The sequence below is a fragment of the Leuresthes tenuis genome, unplaced genomic scaffold, assembly GCF_036924035.1.
Source record: "Leuresthes tenuis unplaced genomic scaffold, fLeuTen1.0.hap1 SCAF_10, whole genome shotgun sequence".
Taxonomy (NCBI): domain Eukaryota; kingdom Metazoa; phylum Chordata; class Actinopteri; order Atheriniformes; family Atherinopsidae; genus Leuresthes; species Leuresthes tenuis.
The window spans coordinates 6,772,081-6,789,235 of NW_027325364.1; the positions used below are offsets into that span (position 1 = coordinate 6,772,081).

At 38.4% G+C, this 17,155-nt stretch overlaps 2 protein-coding genes across 2 annotated transcripts in view; one reads left to right on the forward strand and one right to left on the reverse strand.

The window, feature by feature from the left end:
• LOC140316050 (neural-cadherin) overlaps nt 1–4,656 on the forward strand; it is a 137,953-nt gene extending 133,297 nt beyond the window's left edge. Inside the window, exon 34 of the mRNA XM_072393732.1 lies at nt 549–4,656. Coding sequence (XP_072249833.1) covers nt 549–1,211 — 663 coding nt within the window. The 3' untranslated portion in view covers nt 1,212–4,656. The remainder of the gene's footprint in view (nt 1–548) is intronic.
• Nucleotides 4,657–9,464: 4,808 nt separating this feature from the next.
• Nucleotides 9,465–15,320, reverse strand: ccne2 (cyclin E2). Its single transcript, XM_072393733.1, has 12 exons — nt 15,292–15,320; nt 13,672–13,710; nt 13,110–13,191; nt 12,956–13,009; nt 12,289–12,431; nt 11,492–11,627; nt 11,264–11,410; nt 11,032–11,127; nt 10,773–10,907; nt 10,514–10,625; nt 10,190–10,347; nt 9,465–9,818 (listed from the first exon to the last, which is right to left on the reverse strand). Exons 2-12 carry the CDS (start codon nt 13,683–13,685, stop codon nt 9,708–9,710), a joined length of 1,188 nt encoding a protein of 395 aa, XP_072249834.1. The 5' UTR covers nt 13,686–13,710; nt 15,292–15,320; the 3' UTR covers nt 9,465–9,707.
• Nucleotides 15,321–17,155: the final 1,835 nt, after the last annotated feature.

Sequence of the window (17,155 nt, forward strand, 5' to 3'; positions counted from 1 at the left end):
ACACATGCCTCTTGTCCTCCTGCAAAAAATGTGTTTTGAAAAATCTAGCCGTGTCACAGGAAAGGTCAACATGTTATGTGTCAGAAAAATACATTAATTGCATTCTCAGAGGCCTTGCTTGGAAACTAAGAAATAAAGCATCGTGAGTGTTAATGTATGCCCCTAAAGATACAAGCTTCTGCCTCATCTATGTGATGACTTCTGATTCCATATACATTAATGAGCAGTCATCTCATTATTTTAATCTTGCAATAGAGACATTATCTTCAACACCCAACCATTGTATGCAACAATAAACTGTACTCTGTCACCATGTCAGTGCCAGCCAACATCGGCTAATTACCTTTATTGCATACAGTTGGTAAATCTCATACAGATACATACTGTATAAGGAAATCCACACATGCTCATGGAAAGGCAGAAAGGTCCCAGAACAGAACAGAACCTTAAAGCCAAGTATGAATTACTGCCTATAGTCCTGAGTGAATTATTATGATGCATCTTATTTATAGATTAAATCTCTTGCTTTGTTTCTTAAATCCCTTTAGAATGGTTATGATATCACCGAGCTGAAGCGACCACTTTGCTCCAGTTTGTCTCAGTCATCGTCCTGCACCACCGCCCCGCTCATCAAATCCTCACCAGGGTCCCAGGAGGAGGTCCATCCATCCAGTTCCTCCTGCAGCTCAGGCGCTCCTTACCTCAGCATCCCACATCACCACCACCATCAGCATGCCGCCAATGTCAGCAGCTACAACGGTGATGCAACCTACGCCAACTACACCACTCTTGCTGGCAGAGACATGGAGACGAGTGAGGCAGGCAGTTATGCCGATGCCCCATCTGGTTCGCGCTCCCATGTGGACTTTAAAAGCTATGTGGCGCGAATCATTTGGGAGGCGGACATCGACAGCGAGGCTTTCCCGCCAGATGCCTACCATGTCTGGTGCGTGGAAGGTTCTGGGTCCTCAGCAGGAAGTCTCAGTTCTCTGGGGTCAGCAGTGTCATGTACAAAAATTACTCCTGGCAACAAAGAGGAGGAGGAAGATGATGAGGGTGGTTTTGCATATGACCGGCTGTCGCGCTGGGGCCCAAAGTTCCAGGCACTGAGTGAGATGTATGACCGGCCCCAGCTGGCCCTCTCGTACAGGGACGCAATAGCTTATATTCAGAGGAGCCACAGCCATGACCCCCTGCCTCAGCACCACTAAGGGGTGCTACACAACTCAACCACATACAGATACAGTGTTAATGTTGATACACAGAGGCTCAATGCTGCGTTCACCCCACATCTGAAAACAGAAAAGTGAGGATAGCAAGTCAAGTCTTGTCCTGCAGGGCTGTACATTGATCTGATTAAAGTCTATGTTTTTGATTAGTATGATTGATTTATAATGATCATATAAAAATATATTGTATTCTGTTATTGATATTTATGCTAAGTAATTGGAGTAATGTTCACTGCAACTTCAGTGTTACACATACAAATTTGAAAGTAAGAAATCAAAGTCCACATGTAGTCTTGGCAGTGGGTCTAATCAGACGATAAATTAAAAGAACCTGTGTGGGTAGTTTAAATGTGATTGGCTACCTCAGACTCATCTTCAACACCCTGTGTTGTGATTGGCTGCTGGTCCTGATATAGGTTAGTTCAACCAGTCAGTCAGTCTGTAATGACTCATGAGGTGCAAAAATGAAACCGCTGCAGAAAAACTTTATTGTGTAACCTAAAACCAAACCGTTGAAGGTCACAGACACTAATGTTATACACCACTTTTAGATTTAGCATTTTTAGCAATATTTTGATAGTTTGTTTAGTGTAAAAAAGTTTTTGCACAATATCAGTAACCTTACAGACTTCTCATCTGCTGTATTTTTTTCAAAGCTTCTCATTCCCCTTTAATGCTAACCAATTTGAGATTTGCAAGTTTTTCTGTATTAATGATGATCTTTCACAATACTGATTCTATGTATCCCGTCAGTGTAGTAGTAAGCAGCGTTTTAAATGCTTAACACGTTTAGATCGGCTTTAAAACTCAAATGGCACCAAGAATCGTCATAATTTACTTTTAAAACTGCTTGAAATTCTCTTTCTGAATCAGATGACGTGAACGCAGCAGCTCTGCCCCCATTTGTAGGTCAGTAAATCGGAGACGCTTTCAGGGCAGGAGGTCCATTTTGTGATCCTTGTGTTTTCATGTGGAAAACAAGATATGGGACAAAAATGTTAGCGGTTGTGGATCAGATGCTGAAAGTTGAATTAAAGCAGAGAGAGGGCTTGTTACTGGTTAATTTACCCCATTTACACATGAATATGTCACCCAGATTTATTTTTTTCTTCTTTTATAAACAGTTCTTTGTGCTGTGTTCTTTTTTCTTTTTTATGGGTCACTGTTCTTTGCTCTTAAAAAAAATGTGACTTTCAGGGTCAAAATATGATGTTCTCCAGAAGAAAATTACCTTCAAATTATGTTAGAAATGTTCAGGGTGAGTGGAGCAGAGTGTGGAAGAATGATTTTGGTACATTTAAAAACACAAACAACACAAGGGCCTTGACCCTGAACTCAAACCTCTTCTTTAAGGGCATTTTAGTGGTCTTTTTATCACTGCCCCAACATTTTCAAGTTAAACCCTTTTTACATCAAAGATTACTTTGTCAAAGAAATGCTCCCAAGGAAGAAGTTTTCTTTTCTTTAGACATTTCAATTTGACTCTGTGCTTTCTGAATTTTTGTGGCCATTAAAACACGCAACTAGCTTTTAATTCTTCCTTCCACCTTCTTGTTGCAACAGTAGAAGATTCAGAGTCTTTAGACTGAACGGAAGACTCAGTTTGACAAGCAAAAGCCTTGTGAGCTTACAGCATAAAACACTTTTTACCCCACCATGTTTCCATCTTGTAAAATCAGCTTTGCTGGCATGTATTTTGATGAGATTATTTTTCTACTTCCTTAATGAAAGTTGACATTGGTTTTGCGCTGTGTTACCTTATGGCACCTCTTTGATTGTTTTTTTGTCAGTCTTTAGCAGTTGGTCAGAGGATGCAACTTCTTGTGTTCTGTCTTTTGAAAGGCTCAGCTCTGCTGTCAGATGTGTTTCTGGCGACTTGGAAAACATACCTGCAGCACTTCCAGTTGTATTTATTTGTAGCTGATAAGCTGTTCATTAGTGCGACATTTCACTGATGCAGGCCTACGTTTTTGTTAATAAGCAAGTGTTGCATATAGAGCATCTGTACACCAGAGGGCGCTGCAGAGAAGAGCTCCTGTAGAAAAAAAAAAAGAAGAAACCTTTTGACATAGACATCCAAATTTTTAAGGTCCAGAAGTTCAGATACGTCATGTTTGTCATGTTGAGTTGCTAAACTTGTGCTTAAATCCCCAAATTCAAGGGAAAACACCCTGGATACCAAGAATAAACCATCAAGCCTAACAAGTTGTTGCACAACTCATGTGATACTGGCCCTTGAAATTGGAGGACAGAGCAAAGGTAATATATGTTGAGATTTATTTAGAATTCAGAAGAATGGAAATAAATTCAGTGCAAAAAGAATTGAAAAAAAATTAAGAAATCTGCATTTAATTAGATTTTTGTTGAGGGACTGAAGAGTTTTTTTCTGTTATTTGCCATGTGATTTCAACATAAAGGTCGATTAGATTAATTTTGTGGTCACCTAATTGTCTTTTCATGACTCTGTAAATCCAGATGTTTCTTCAGCCGTTTGTTTTGCCTGCTTTAGAGATGACTGGTTTATGTGACAGTACATGTTTTCAGTGTTTCTTTGAAAGGGAGATTTTAACCAAGAATGGAAGCAACCCTCTCAAGCAGCCAGAAATACATAATTAGTTTATTATTGTTCCATTGAAATGAGAGACAGTGGTTTATTTGTTGGTGGGTGCAGACTTGAACCAGGATCGTGTCTGATGGTTGTTCCCAGCCTACCTCTTGGCTACGTATGTTTTCATTACACCGCCAAATGAATGTAGTTTTATATGGAGAGAGTGAGAAGACTGGAGGGTGGAGTCTGTGCAGGAAAGAGTACAATCAAAAGTAGAAAAGTTTATTTTAAACTCTTACTTGATAAAGGGATTTTATAACGTGCGTAAATCAATCCTCAGTCATCAAAATGGCGACATAAATTAATTCAAAATTGCACTTCAAGTCACAATTCTTACCCTGAAACTGCTGTGGATTCAAATCCTGGAATAGTCAGAATATTTGCAACTGGGGTGAGGATTTTTTTACAGTGGAAAATTCTTACATATTTGCCATTCAGATAGTAGAGGAGATAGCTTTCTTTTATCTTCTGGTTCCTGGAAAAAAAAGAAAGAAGTGAGCCCTGAAAGAACTAAGCTCAAAGCTATGCATCCAAAAGGAATAACACAGGTGTCTTTTTATGAACAGATGTGAAGCAGATGTGAATTTTGGCGTGTAAAAAGTGCAGCGTCTGTCGTTTTTTTTGTAAATCCTGTGCTTTTAAAGCAGTTTAAAACTTGTGTGAATGTGTTGTTGAATTCACATTTGTTATGCTGTTGTCGGAAAGTGTCATTCGGTGCTGAGCAGTGTCAATCTGTATAATATGATGTACATATGGACGTTTTATAGCAGCCTATCATGGATTATTCCTTTTGTATGTGACTTTTAATAAAAAATCTTTTCCCCCAGAGGTTTGACCTATATTTTCGGTGCTTTTGCTTTGATCAGGAGAGAGATTGACTTCAGCATGGTGTCACTAACACTAAAGGTTCAAAGTGCTAAACAGGGAACAGCTGAAGAGGAGCAAATACAGTATTTTCAATATATGTAATTGTATTTACCATGGGTACAAAATTAGTACATAAACAGGTACTTTAGTGCAAAACAATAGTCAAGTGTACAGTTTTTATTTGCAATAATGATATATCATTATTAAGATAATGAGCTAATATTTTCCATTAAATATTTCAACATTTGTTAAATAGGCTATATTGTGTTTTTATTCACCCAACATCCCAAAGCATCTCGCCTATCAGCATCTGGGATCCACTTTAGCAGGTATAGGAAATGGATGGATGGACAGACAATATTTTTACACTAGTTTTTGTGGACGATCCCAGTAAATGTTACTAGGATGGTGCAATACCGCCACCATGTGATCATGTATGTGACTGCACAGCGCGGCAATTTCACATTGTTTCTTTTTTATTTTATAAATTGTTTATGGTCTTTTTTTTCAATATTATTAACATTTATTAAAATCCTCAACAGGTTCCCTCATAGCTTTCCCAGTGAGAAATAAGACGGATGGGATTTTAAATAGTTAAAATAAAGAATTAAAAGAATTGAATAAACAGGAATTTAAAAAAGGAAATTTCAGTATTATACACCATGATGGAAAGTAATATTTATTCAGTGATGTATACATGTATAACATTTAGCTTATTCAAGCACATTTCTATTTATTATTACTTCATATTTATACATAAGTATAAATCAACCGTTAGAAAGTAATATGGTACTTTTTTTCCACGATTTCCTTACTGCTTTGACTATCATTCCTCCAAACAAAACATACGAGAGGTTTATAAAATGTCCTGAAACACTAATAAAACACAGTAGTAATTATATGTGAACACAATTTAACACTGGCGGGAAAAAATTTTCATGAATGAGTGCTTTTCCCTTTTTTGTTATACATAGCACATGCCGTATATATTATAAAGTATATTTTGCTCAGGTGAATAGTTAAAGTAATATAACAAAAGTTACATTAAACTTTTTTAAATGTATTTCGGCCATTTACCTTAAAAGAATAAAATTAAGTACTTATTTTGATCTTCGTATGACTTTCTGAAATTAAAATGTTGCTCAATAAAAAGTAAAACTGACAGTATTTGTACTTTTTACAAGTAGGATTTGTAGTAATTAGTATGATTAGTAATTGTAAATATCTACATGTCTTCTATACCCTGAATTTATTTCCACATGATGTCTCACACCTGTCTCCATGAAGGCAGCTCATTAAGATTGGTCATTATGTGTAGAGAAGTGTGGGTCTAAACTCACTTTTAGCCTTCAGAAGTTGTGCGTTCATTACACAGAGTTTTCATTTGTTGGGAAAATGACCCCTGACCCTTCATCGCGCCTCTCCCTCTCCATGACACATATAGAGCGGACATTGAGTTGACATGAAGCATATGCATTGTTATAAACAAAAGGAGGTTGTTATAGTGCTGTGGTGCAGCTGCTGCTGTACTTCTGTCGTAGTGACGACCAATCGGAGCACGACAGCTGAGACACTTTGAAGGAGTCTGTCTGGAGGAGGTTTGTCAAGTGTTTAAGTGGAACAGTGAAAGGCAGGTGGCTGACACATTTTTATGGATATCACGTAAGGTTGATCATTTTTCCCTCTGTTCATGTGCACATTCAGCTCCTCCAACATAAAGGTGGAATGAAATGTTCGGTTTCCTCCTCAGTGCACTGTCTGTGTTGCAACATCTTGGGTGGGTTTTTTTCACCTCTGTAAGGATGGACTTTATGTGTCTTCTCCTCCCCCACCCATCAAATACTGAACATTTATTATTACAGGTCTTCTCCAGAATCAAACACACATACAAGCCTACTAGCCTTGGGATCCAACATATTTTGTGGGGACCAAATAGTTGTCTCCACGTATTTAAAGGGGGTTTTGAGGCTCAAATATTGGTTTTATGGTGAGGGTAGAATTAGGTTAGTTTTAGGGTAAGAATCAGGGATAGGGTTGGGGGGGGGACACCACACTTTCCCAGGCAAACACAATACACTCACTCTAGGGGAGATGCTCATATAAGGGGGGAGGCGTCTGTCTGTCAGTATGCCCTATACATGGGTCTTGCATATAGACGAATACAGGGGTTAATGCCACGGTCACCATTCAGCCTTTTGTCATGACTCTTTGTCTTTGTTTGTGCTTATATAGATTATTCTGGGGACATTTCTGTTTATAGGATGATAAAATGCTGATTCAGCTTTCCTCTGTGGAAAAAATGATCTCATTTTTAGTGGGATCATTGCAGTGATAATGACAAATCTGTATAAAATTTGTATTATAGCCATACATAAAACGCTTGATTGACATTATTAGTCAGACTGACAAAAACTCCCATTTTAAACGTTGGTCAGTGAATTTAGACAATCAAATGTTGGCATCTTCAAATTGAATCATGATTCAAGGTGTCCTTGAATCATGATTAAATTTGCATTTAATCTAATAAACAAAAAATCAACCTTTTTTGCTAGATTTAGTGTTTAAATTCTGAGCTGAAAATACATTATGTATGAAAAATGCTGAGCTTTAACTCATGTTAAGACACCAAAGAAGCTTTCCAGCGAAAGGATCAAACACTGACTGGAAACTTAATCTATATATTGAATGTAAAAAAAATTGTTATTTCACTTTGATTTGGTCTGAGATTGCATTGATTTCTGGGTTATTGTGGAAAAGTCGGAGAGCTTAATGCACTTCTTCTCTATGAATATACTTTATTAGCTTGAATTAGAATCTCTTGAGCAGAAAACCTTGTAAAAACCATCTGCATTATGCCCCCAAATGTCTTGTTTTGGTTAGTTTAGATCAGGTTTTTATGTTGTACAACCAACTGTTTAGCTCAACCTGTTTTATTGATAAATGTCCAGAAAATTGTGCCTGTGTGTGGTTTATTGACACATCGTTAAGCAGATTTTACAGCCCTGTTACAGCTCATGAAGTAAGAATTTCAGCACATCTCGTGTTTCAGCTTTTGCACATCAGCATGCAAGTGTTTCTTTTGCTGCTTTAACGACAAACACCACAGCATACTTAGACCTGTTTGTTTGAGCAATTCCGCCGCTTACTTCTATTGCTTTGAGAAATCCAAAGTCTTGTGATAGTATTCGTTTAGATTTGTGAAAAGAAGAAATAAAATTCTGATTCCCCCAAATGTAAAATACATCAGAACAGTTTAACAGTTTTAAAAACCATTTTATTATGATCAGCCTGGATTTTGAAGACAGAAACAAGTGTTCCTTCTAACCTGTGATGACTCAAACTATTGTTTAAGTGCAATTTCCAGTCCTCATTTAAGTTTTGTTGGAACTTATGGAAGCGAAAGGAAGGCTCCAGCTGTTATGTTGCATCATCCAAAGATGGTTACCCACCCTGTAAATAAAAAGCAGGAATTGTTTAAAAGTTAGTTATTAACTCAGTCCTTTAAGTTCTGGTTAAGAAAACTATTGCAGAATGAGTCACTTCCCTGAACTGATAAAGCATCAAATTGTTGATTTCAAAAGTAAATAAAAACAGCCATTCTTTTCTCTTCATTTATTTAAAACATTCAAATATAAAAGGAAATTACACATTTCAAATTGCTGTATTTACAAAACCATACATTCTTAAACATCTACATACAGTTCACATGGTTAATTGTTCGCTGCAGAGGTTTACAGTCACAGGTGTATTTGATCTCCACCTTTGGGCTCGCTCCAGCTTAAATTAAGATGCAGTTCTTTTTGTGAAAGGCACTAAGAGAGGACAGGCTACTGTACAACATTTAATGCAGAACTGTAAATAAACGTGTCATGGAGCAGAACATCATAAATAGCTTTTGCCTTTGGCAGCGATCAGACTGAGCTCAAATCACTGAAAGATTTTACATATGAACAGACATTTTCCTTTACATACTAAGGCTTATCAATAAATACAAGCACTTAAAATGAAAAAGCCAAACTTTGCACAATTGTCAAGTTTCCCAGGAATGTAACACGGTGCAACCAGGTTGCAAAAAAAAAAAAAAAAAAAAAAAAAAAAAAATTAGCCACAAGTAGGTCAGGTGCATTCAAAAAGGCACCTGCACACGTCCAAGCAATCATTCCTATGGCTCCTGTAGCTGTGGAACGCGCTGTAGTTCATGAGTAAAGCCATCTGTTAATCTGTGGTGATAATTCAGATTTAGTTTCAGGTGGGGGTGTTCACTTAAAAACATTACACTTTTAAATGCATCCGTTTAAAGAGGAACAAGTCCCTGTGACAGGACAGAAATCCAGGAGTCCCTCATTTCCTGAGAATCAGCTGCAGCACCATCTGGAAGCATCCCTGCCTCAGTTTTAAGAGCACCAGTGAAATTCCCAGATTCTACCTTTAAAAAAAAAAAAAAAAAAGTATGAAATGAGCTGCTTTGCCACAAACTCAAACCTTTTTTTTTTTTTTTTTTTTTTTTTTAATTATAAAAGAAAAGGGGAAAAAAGCCTGATGAGTGTTCTTTATGGCCAGCTTCTCCACTTGAAACCAGCGCAGTCAGTCAAATTGTCTTTTTATGAGGACATCTGCTGCTGGTTCAGACTAAAATTCACACTTAGGAAGAAAAAAAATTTTTTTTTTTTTTAATTTGGTAAGCCGACTCATTTTGACGAGGCTGACTAATTTCTTTAAAAATAAAATTTAAAAAAAAAAAGATCTGAGGTGGTATCAAAAGGAAACTGCATCCTCTTTCTCCATTACAGATCCACTCAGTTAACCAATTCATTTTCTGGTGACTGTTTCTAGGACTGCTACCAGAGGTCTGAAGTTAGTGTTTTAAAAAATAAAGATATTAAAACAAAAACATGAGGTCAGCCTAAATTGCGTCCTGTTGAACAAGTTGTGTGCTGAGAGGTTGGCCATCACATCAGGTTGGACTAAAGAGAGGTAGCGCGTCTCACTGGTCCTCATCCTGCTCAGGGATTGGCTGGCTTCTCTGTGCTGCTGGGCGGCGTCAGGAGCGTACCCGCGGCAACGGGTGAGAGCGGACATTCGGGGCCGTCGATCTGACACTCCTGAGCTTTTCTCTGCAGGATGGAAAACAAAAGTTCAACGTCAGGATGGAAATCTATTCGTTTTTCTTAAAACGTGGCAGTCGGCAGCTCAACTGTTTCTAAGCTTAACCACCATTTGCTTTTGTTAAAGCAAAGCGTTATAATTTTTCTCTTCACATTGTGCCTTAGTATTAATCAAGTTATGCAATTTGTTTTTCAGAGCCTGCTGACCAAGATGCCAACTGCAAACATGGGGGAGAAAAAAAAAAAATATATATATATATATATATATATATATATATATATATATATATATATATATATATATAGCTAGCAGGTGAGGAGACCTACATGAGACAGCAAAATATATACGTATATATTTTTAGTGTGTTGCTTTGGCTTACCAGCAGATCTAAATAAGTCACATGTGTCTGGATGTTGTGTCTGTCATCGGCTTTGACTTTGGGGAAGTTTTTAAGTTGAGGTTTGGGTTCAGATCGCAGTGCGTCCATGAAGGGAGTCATCCACCGAACACAATCCGACACGCTTTCCCACGTCAGGCCTGCAAAAGATGGGAACATTAATACGAGTTCAGCAAGAACCACTTACCAGACAGAGGCGATTCTGAGGCTTAGTTATGAATAAAACCCATAATTATCTTTAATAAAAAAAAAGAAAAAAAAAAAAGAAAAAAAAAAAAGCAAGACACAGCAGGTGAGGAGACCTACATGAGACTTTATGAACAACGTCGAATGTAGAGAAGTGACAGAAGGCTGCAGCAGCAAGAACACTGTAACTGTAGTCCAATGAGCCGATGTCCATCATACACAAGTCCAAAAGCTGCAACACAAGCCAAAGGTCAGTTGCAGGTTTTGTTCACAGACAACCTGGATCATAGAGATGGTCACATGGGTAATATTTGCAAAATTACACCCTATATATTGCTTAGACCGTTCAACAGGGAGGGGGCAGAGTGCGTGACCATACCTGAGTGATCTGGATGTAGGTTTCCTGGCAGAACTGCGGCTCCAGGAAGTTCTCTCCGTCTTTCTGTGCTTCTACCTGCGAGTACAGCTTCAACCAGGAGATGGGTGTCTCTGGACACAACTTCCAGTCTAAAGCCTGCAGGATGACATTCACATCAGTGAAGATCTACAGCTACGAGTCAAAATTACTGGAGGTTTAAAGCATGTGCCCACAACTGTTCCTGTGACCATCAGCTCCATTAAACGAAGAGCTGGTATACCTTTAGTATGTGAAGCTCTGTGCGCTGGATGTCCCACATGTCGCAGGCTCCATCTGTGACATAGGCAAACTCGTAGATTTTAGGAGGGTAGATTTCCTAAAGAAGGAAAAATAAAAATTTAAAAAACTGCGTTAGTGACATTCCTGATAAGCCGCTACATAAAACACAGATCTTATAAACTCATTATTCCAAATAGGTGCAGCCTTGTTTGAATCCGTCCAAGTGGACTCACTTCTATCTTGGAAGCGATATAGAGCGCCGTGATGCCGATGAGCTGCAGGTAATCTTTGTTGACGTTCTCCTGAGTCAGCATGAAGCGGTCAAAGTAGTCCTGGGCGAGGTATGCTGTCTGTCTGTGGAGGCTGTACACCTCACTCACCTGCACAAAAACGCAAATACGGTTTAGTTTGGTGGTGATCAGTCCCTGCATAACAAAGATGTTTAAATGAAGATAACTCACCTCCAGCAGCCAGTCCAACAGGATTGCCCTCATCTTGGGCTGCAGTTTGGGATGTCGCTGCAGGTAGCTCTTGTCATGAACGTACTTCAGCTCCTTGCTGATCATCTTTATCCACATGTCCTCCGAACAGGCCCAGCTGGAAGACAAAGACCACTTTACAATTAGCTTCCTTAAATTTGGAGAAGCAGCATCCTCAACTTGAATAATCGTCCTCTTTACGCCATTAGACATGTATACCATACAAGGCAAATGATCCAAAAAGATCAAATTTGACTAATCTACTGAAGCCAACAACAGTAAATTAAGTTGTTGGGGTGATAGAAATCAGACCAGGACCAACAGCCTACACGTTGTGGGATGCATCTCAGAATAGCTACATACACAGAGTTGAGCTATAGTTTTGACATGGCCAGTTAACTGGACCACTGTCCTTGTCCCAGGGACCAGAAATGAGATACTAACTTAAGTATGTCTGCTGTGAAGTTTTAGTAAATTAACATTGCTACATTATTGAAATTTGGCTGTATCGATACGCATATTACAAACAGTACCTGGGCCCCATTTGAGCATATAGACCCAGGAACAAACCCAAATTGCATCACCTGGGTGTGTAAGCACAGCTCTAAGAGCTTTAGTGACCTGAACAATCCCACTAAATGGAAGCTTAGAGTCAAAGTAAACGAGAGTATTAAAGTCTGAATACAAAGTGGGGTGGGTGTCAGCTGTGCAACAAAAGCAAACGTCTCAGAGTGAACTGTTGAAGAACGATGCCCTCAATGTGTAAAACCCTCAATTACCTGAGGCTAGGAATTGGGGGAGGCTTGATGAAGAGGTTCTTGAAACTGTATTGTTTGAAGTTGGACGGGTCCGTGGGCTCCAGTTCTTTGTGGGGAGTTTCAGTGAGAATGCATGGACCCAATCCATCCTCTGGCCAACACTTCTGGAAATGCAAAAAAAAAAATAAAAAAAAAATTGTTAATTTAAAAATAAATACAAGAGCGAACAAACAAGTTCAAAAATTGATCTTGATTGATTTTGATGGTTAATCTTCTATTTGGCCAAGGCTTCTTATATTTGTCTCAGTCACCAACTTGTGCACATGAGACCTGCTGCTTGAAACATTTTGTGAAAAGCACAATTGTAAAATGTGCTCTTAAAAGAAAACTGTCTTCTAACTGTGACAATTCTCAGCTAAATGGCGACTCCTTCTGTTCAAATGAAGGTACTGCAAGATCACTTCTTATAAATACTCCAACATATAGCTTCACACTGATCTAAACGAGGAACAAAAACATGATGCCAAAACATGAAAATACACAAAATGTGTCAGTTTGAAATGACAATACACAATGGGCTGTAGGGTGCTCCCACACAAACGATAAACTACACTAATCATGGGCTGAACTCTTATCAGTTATAAACACACACAATTATTTAGAGCTGGGGGCATGTGGACACACTGACCTGTATTTCATAGCTTTGTTTCTTGGTGGCAGGCTGTAGCGTCTTCTTAAAGGGCTGAGGAGGAAAATGAAAGGTTGAGTCCATGTTTGTCGTCAGTAACCACAAGATAGTGACTTGCGATTAATAACCAGATTTAAGTAAAAACAAGACAAACCTCCGACTTCCTTTTCTTCAGTGAGGCTCTGACGGTCAGCTCAGATGTGTTTGAATCTCTGGCTTGAAGTGTAATGCGACCGCTTAAATGACGAAGATGAAGGGAAAAAAAGATAAACATCTATCTTTTCGTCAACTTATGATGAAGCATATGTCACCCAGCTTACTGCCCTTGTATAAAAGGAAACAATTGACATTTAAGGCAAGCAACAGCAGTGCAAAAGCATGTATCTGACGTAGTACTAGATTAAACATTGGACTCTTGGAAACTAGTGGAAATTTCATCAATTAAAAGTCTACTCAACACCCCTGAGATAAACTGAGTAGTTGCACCTTTTAATCAGTTTATCTCATAGGTGTTCAGTAGACTTAATCAAGCGATTCCCCTAAATGCCTGCTGTCCAAAACTGTAATTTTGTGAATGAAAGTGAAGACATTAAATGTCAGGAGAAAAGCCTGCTGCACACATGGGTTTCACAATTCAGCTCATCCCCAACCCCCAGGAGAAAATGTAGTTCCTCTTTCAAGTGAGGCCCCACAAACTACAGCTAGAAGCTGCTTACCTGCGTCTAGACATAGTGCCGACTTATTGTATGGCTCCGCTGTAAAGAAAAGAAAAAGAAGAAGCAGGAGTTAGGAACAGCTGTAACACTGTACATACAAACTAACTTAATGAGAGAATGTAGGAGCTAATAAAAGTAGGATTTTGGCTAAAAAGATTAATCAATTTCAGCTGGATCCCTATCATTGTATTCAGAGTCATTATGGGGACATTTGCTAGAGCCACTGGGCCCCTACACTGATTACACAACATGTTACAAGTTGCTGGTGAGGCTGTTCAAGCCTGAAAAGGCCAAGAACCAAGTGCCCCAAATACACTAAAAGATTTTAAAAAATATGGTTCTAAAAAGCCCAACTCGCTCCTGGAAACTCCTGGTGGAGCCGTACATGTTCCTGGAAACTCTAGTCCCAAAGAAATGTAACCTACCGGCTCGGTTTGAACCTGGTATTGATCTGACTAGCTTATGATAACAGATACAGTTTTAGCTTGTGACCACCCCAAAAAAAGTTGCTCAACAAAAACACTACCCGGCGATCCATAAAACTGTAGGACAACATGCAAATATCGTTTAACTCTCTGGTTCATAGTTTAAGAAAAAAGGTTAAAAATGAACTAATATGATGAACACAGAGGAAAACTAGCCAGCCAGGTTCTGTAAGCTAGTCTAGTGGCAACTGCTGCACACAAGGAGGGGGGCTGTTGGCTCCCTCGATTTCAAACAAAAAAAGCGAAAAAATGCGACATTTTACCTCAAGTTTCTTAACATTATCGAATAAATACATGTCTCTAAACATCTTTACTGTAGTTTGAGAAGGTTAAACTGCTATATTTTTCACTTTTATTGAGGATTGAAACTCAAAGACGCGCCAATTTCCACAACGCAGAAGCGGGAGGATTTGAGCCCTGCCTCTCCCAACTTACCCCAAGTCTGCGAGGGAAAACTAGTACAAAAGACAGCTAAAGGTGACCCATAACACCTTTTAACCGTTCTCAACTGTCTGGACAAGCTCCAGAGAGCCACATATCTAAAGGAGAGCCTTTTCAGAGCCCATTTCAGGTCAATAAAGTCGGGCAAACTAAGGAAACCGCGAGGCTAAGCTGTGGAGGGGAGCTACTGTAATTAGCAAACTAAGCCCGGTAACTGCTAACTAGGTCAACAATAACCGGCTATCCCCTATATGTATATGCACATAAAGTGTCGAACTTCAGCTTTTGCATGTAAACACCAGAGAACTTGTTTAATCAATGGTTGACAGAGCAAAGGGTACACTAAAAACTATTCTTAAAGTCTAAGAGCTGCCTCGATGTTTGTACAAACAAACTTAAAGTAAAGTCCCATCTTTTCTCCACACGAGAAAAGACAAAATAATCGAGATAAAGCAGATTGTACTGGATGAGCGAACTCAGTCTAATAAAGTAAGAGAAGTGTTAAAACTACATTAAGCCTGCAGTTATTTCCATGTCAAGGTTTAAAAAGCCACTTTATAGAAAACGCTACATTAAAATGATTCTTTACAATCTAAACTCACTATTCAAACATCAGGGAGACTTTAAGGGCAGAAATCTAACCTAAAAATACCCAAAATTAGAGTATATGTGTGCTCAGGGTTGGTGGTCTTACCTCCTCCTCAGTGAAGAATGAATGAATGCATCAGCTGTGGCGCCGGCGCCAATCCTTATATCCGCATCTGCTCGCTGTGCCACTGCGCATGCTCGTTCCCGGTTAACATAAACGCGCTAAATGTTCAAATCTGAACGTCGATTTTACAAATCAACAACACAGAGCAGTTTTAAAATGGTCAATTTACTTAGCTTCGCAACAAGATTACTTCATATAACTGTTAGGTGATGTTAAACGGGTTGTTCACCGTATTTCACCAAAGATTGTATTCATTTCTAACGGCCACCGAAGCGCAGGAACGTTCTGTGAAGTAAACACCGCTTTCCGTAAATTCCGGTTGAACTTTAACGACTCGATACACGTTGAAAAATCGTTTCGCGTTGGATAGTTAAAATAAATCTTGGGTTTTATAGAGTTATATTTAAAGTTTTACGCGGTATCGAAACAACTTCCGCATGCAAGTCCTGCCTATGGGAGGAATCTCTGTGACGTTGAGCCAATGAGAGGGCGAGCGGTGACAGCCGCGTGCTTCTTCCGTTGAATGTAAACATTCTCAGCACGTGGAGTAGCTGTCAAACAGAGCTGTGCTGACTTGAGGCTTTCATTTAGCATTTAACAATGAATGAATGCCTGAAACATTATTATTTTATCCCGTGAAACGTTAATTAACTTGCCACAGAGATTCTCAAACAGATGAAAACAAAACAAACCCCCTCAAAGTACTTTCCAAGTTGCACAAAGAAGCACAAAAGCTCAATCTGACCGCATTAAGATGCAAAGCTGCACCACAAAGACTCCTAACTACTTTAAAGGGTAGAAAACAGTCACAAAGAAATAAGAAAAATCAATCACAAATTATGAAAAAAGATAAGAAAGGACACTAAATGCCTACAGAAAGAGACTCTATTGGTCCTGTAAAGATGAAAAATACATAGTGACATGAATTGATTACAAAAAGACATTTTTGTAATTAGATGAAGAATATCAACAAAGAGACATAAAGTGACCAGAGAGACTAAAATGACTCAGCAGGCACACAATGAACAGTCAAACAACAGCAAAGAGACACTTAAAGGACTGAGAGATGCACATCATAACCACAGTTTTATCTAGGAATGTTGATAAAAAGAAGCAAAAAGACAACAAAGAGAGGTAAATTGACTATTTAGCTCTAAAACAATCACAAAAGACAATGACCAAAAAGAAATACAAAGTAATGAAAAGTGACCATAAGGAGACAAAACAAATACAAAATTATGCAAAAATATAGAATGCAGTCACTTAATGCCCGTGACAAACAAAGAGCACCTACAGAGACATGTAAAGTTGCAATATACAGATGTGAAAATGAATAAAGAGTTGCAAAGCAATGTGAATATCGTCCATTAACTCCTAAATAAGTTTGATCATATCCTTATCTTTATTGTTATGCTGCTTATTTGATTGATCAAATTGCCTTTTTGTGCATGTGTATTTTTCTTGTATCTTGGAGCAAAACCTGTTTTTCCAGTCGACATTTACCATCCTGTGTGTCTGTCAGTCACTTTTAGTTAAATTCGACTTGTATAAAAGCGCTAAATGGATAAAGTTTGATGTATGGATCAATATAAAAAAGTTTGGCCATTAATTCAAATCACATACTCAGCAATTTTTCCTTTAAGCGCATAGTGATTAAAGAGTAAAAACTACTTTCTATGTATCAAAAATGAACCCTGCACAACATTATTTATATCATAGTTTTGCTAACCATGTAAAATCTAAGTGCCACTTTGTTTTAATTATAATTTAGGGTGTCTTCATTTACTACGACTTTACTCAAACTTGAAGCTGATCTGATTTTAGGTTAGTTTTTTAAAGCCTATAA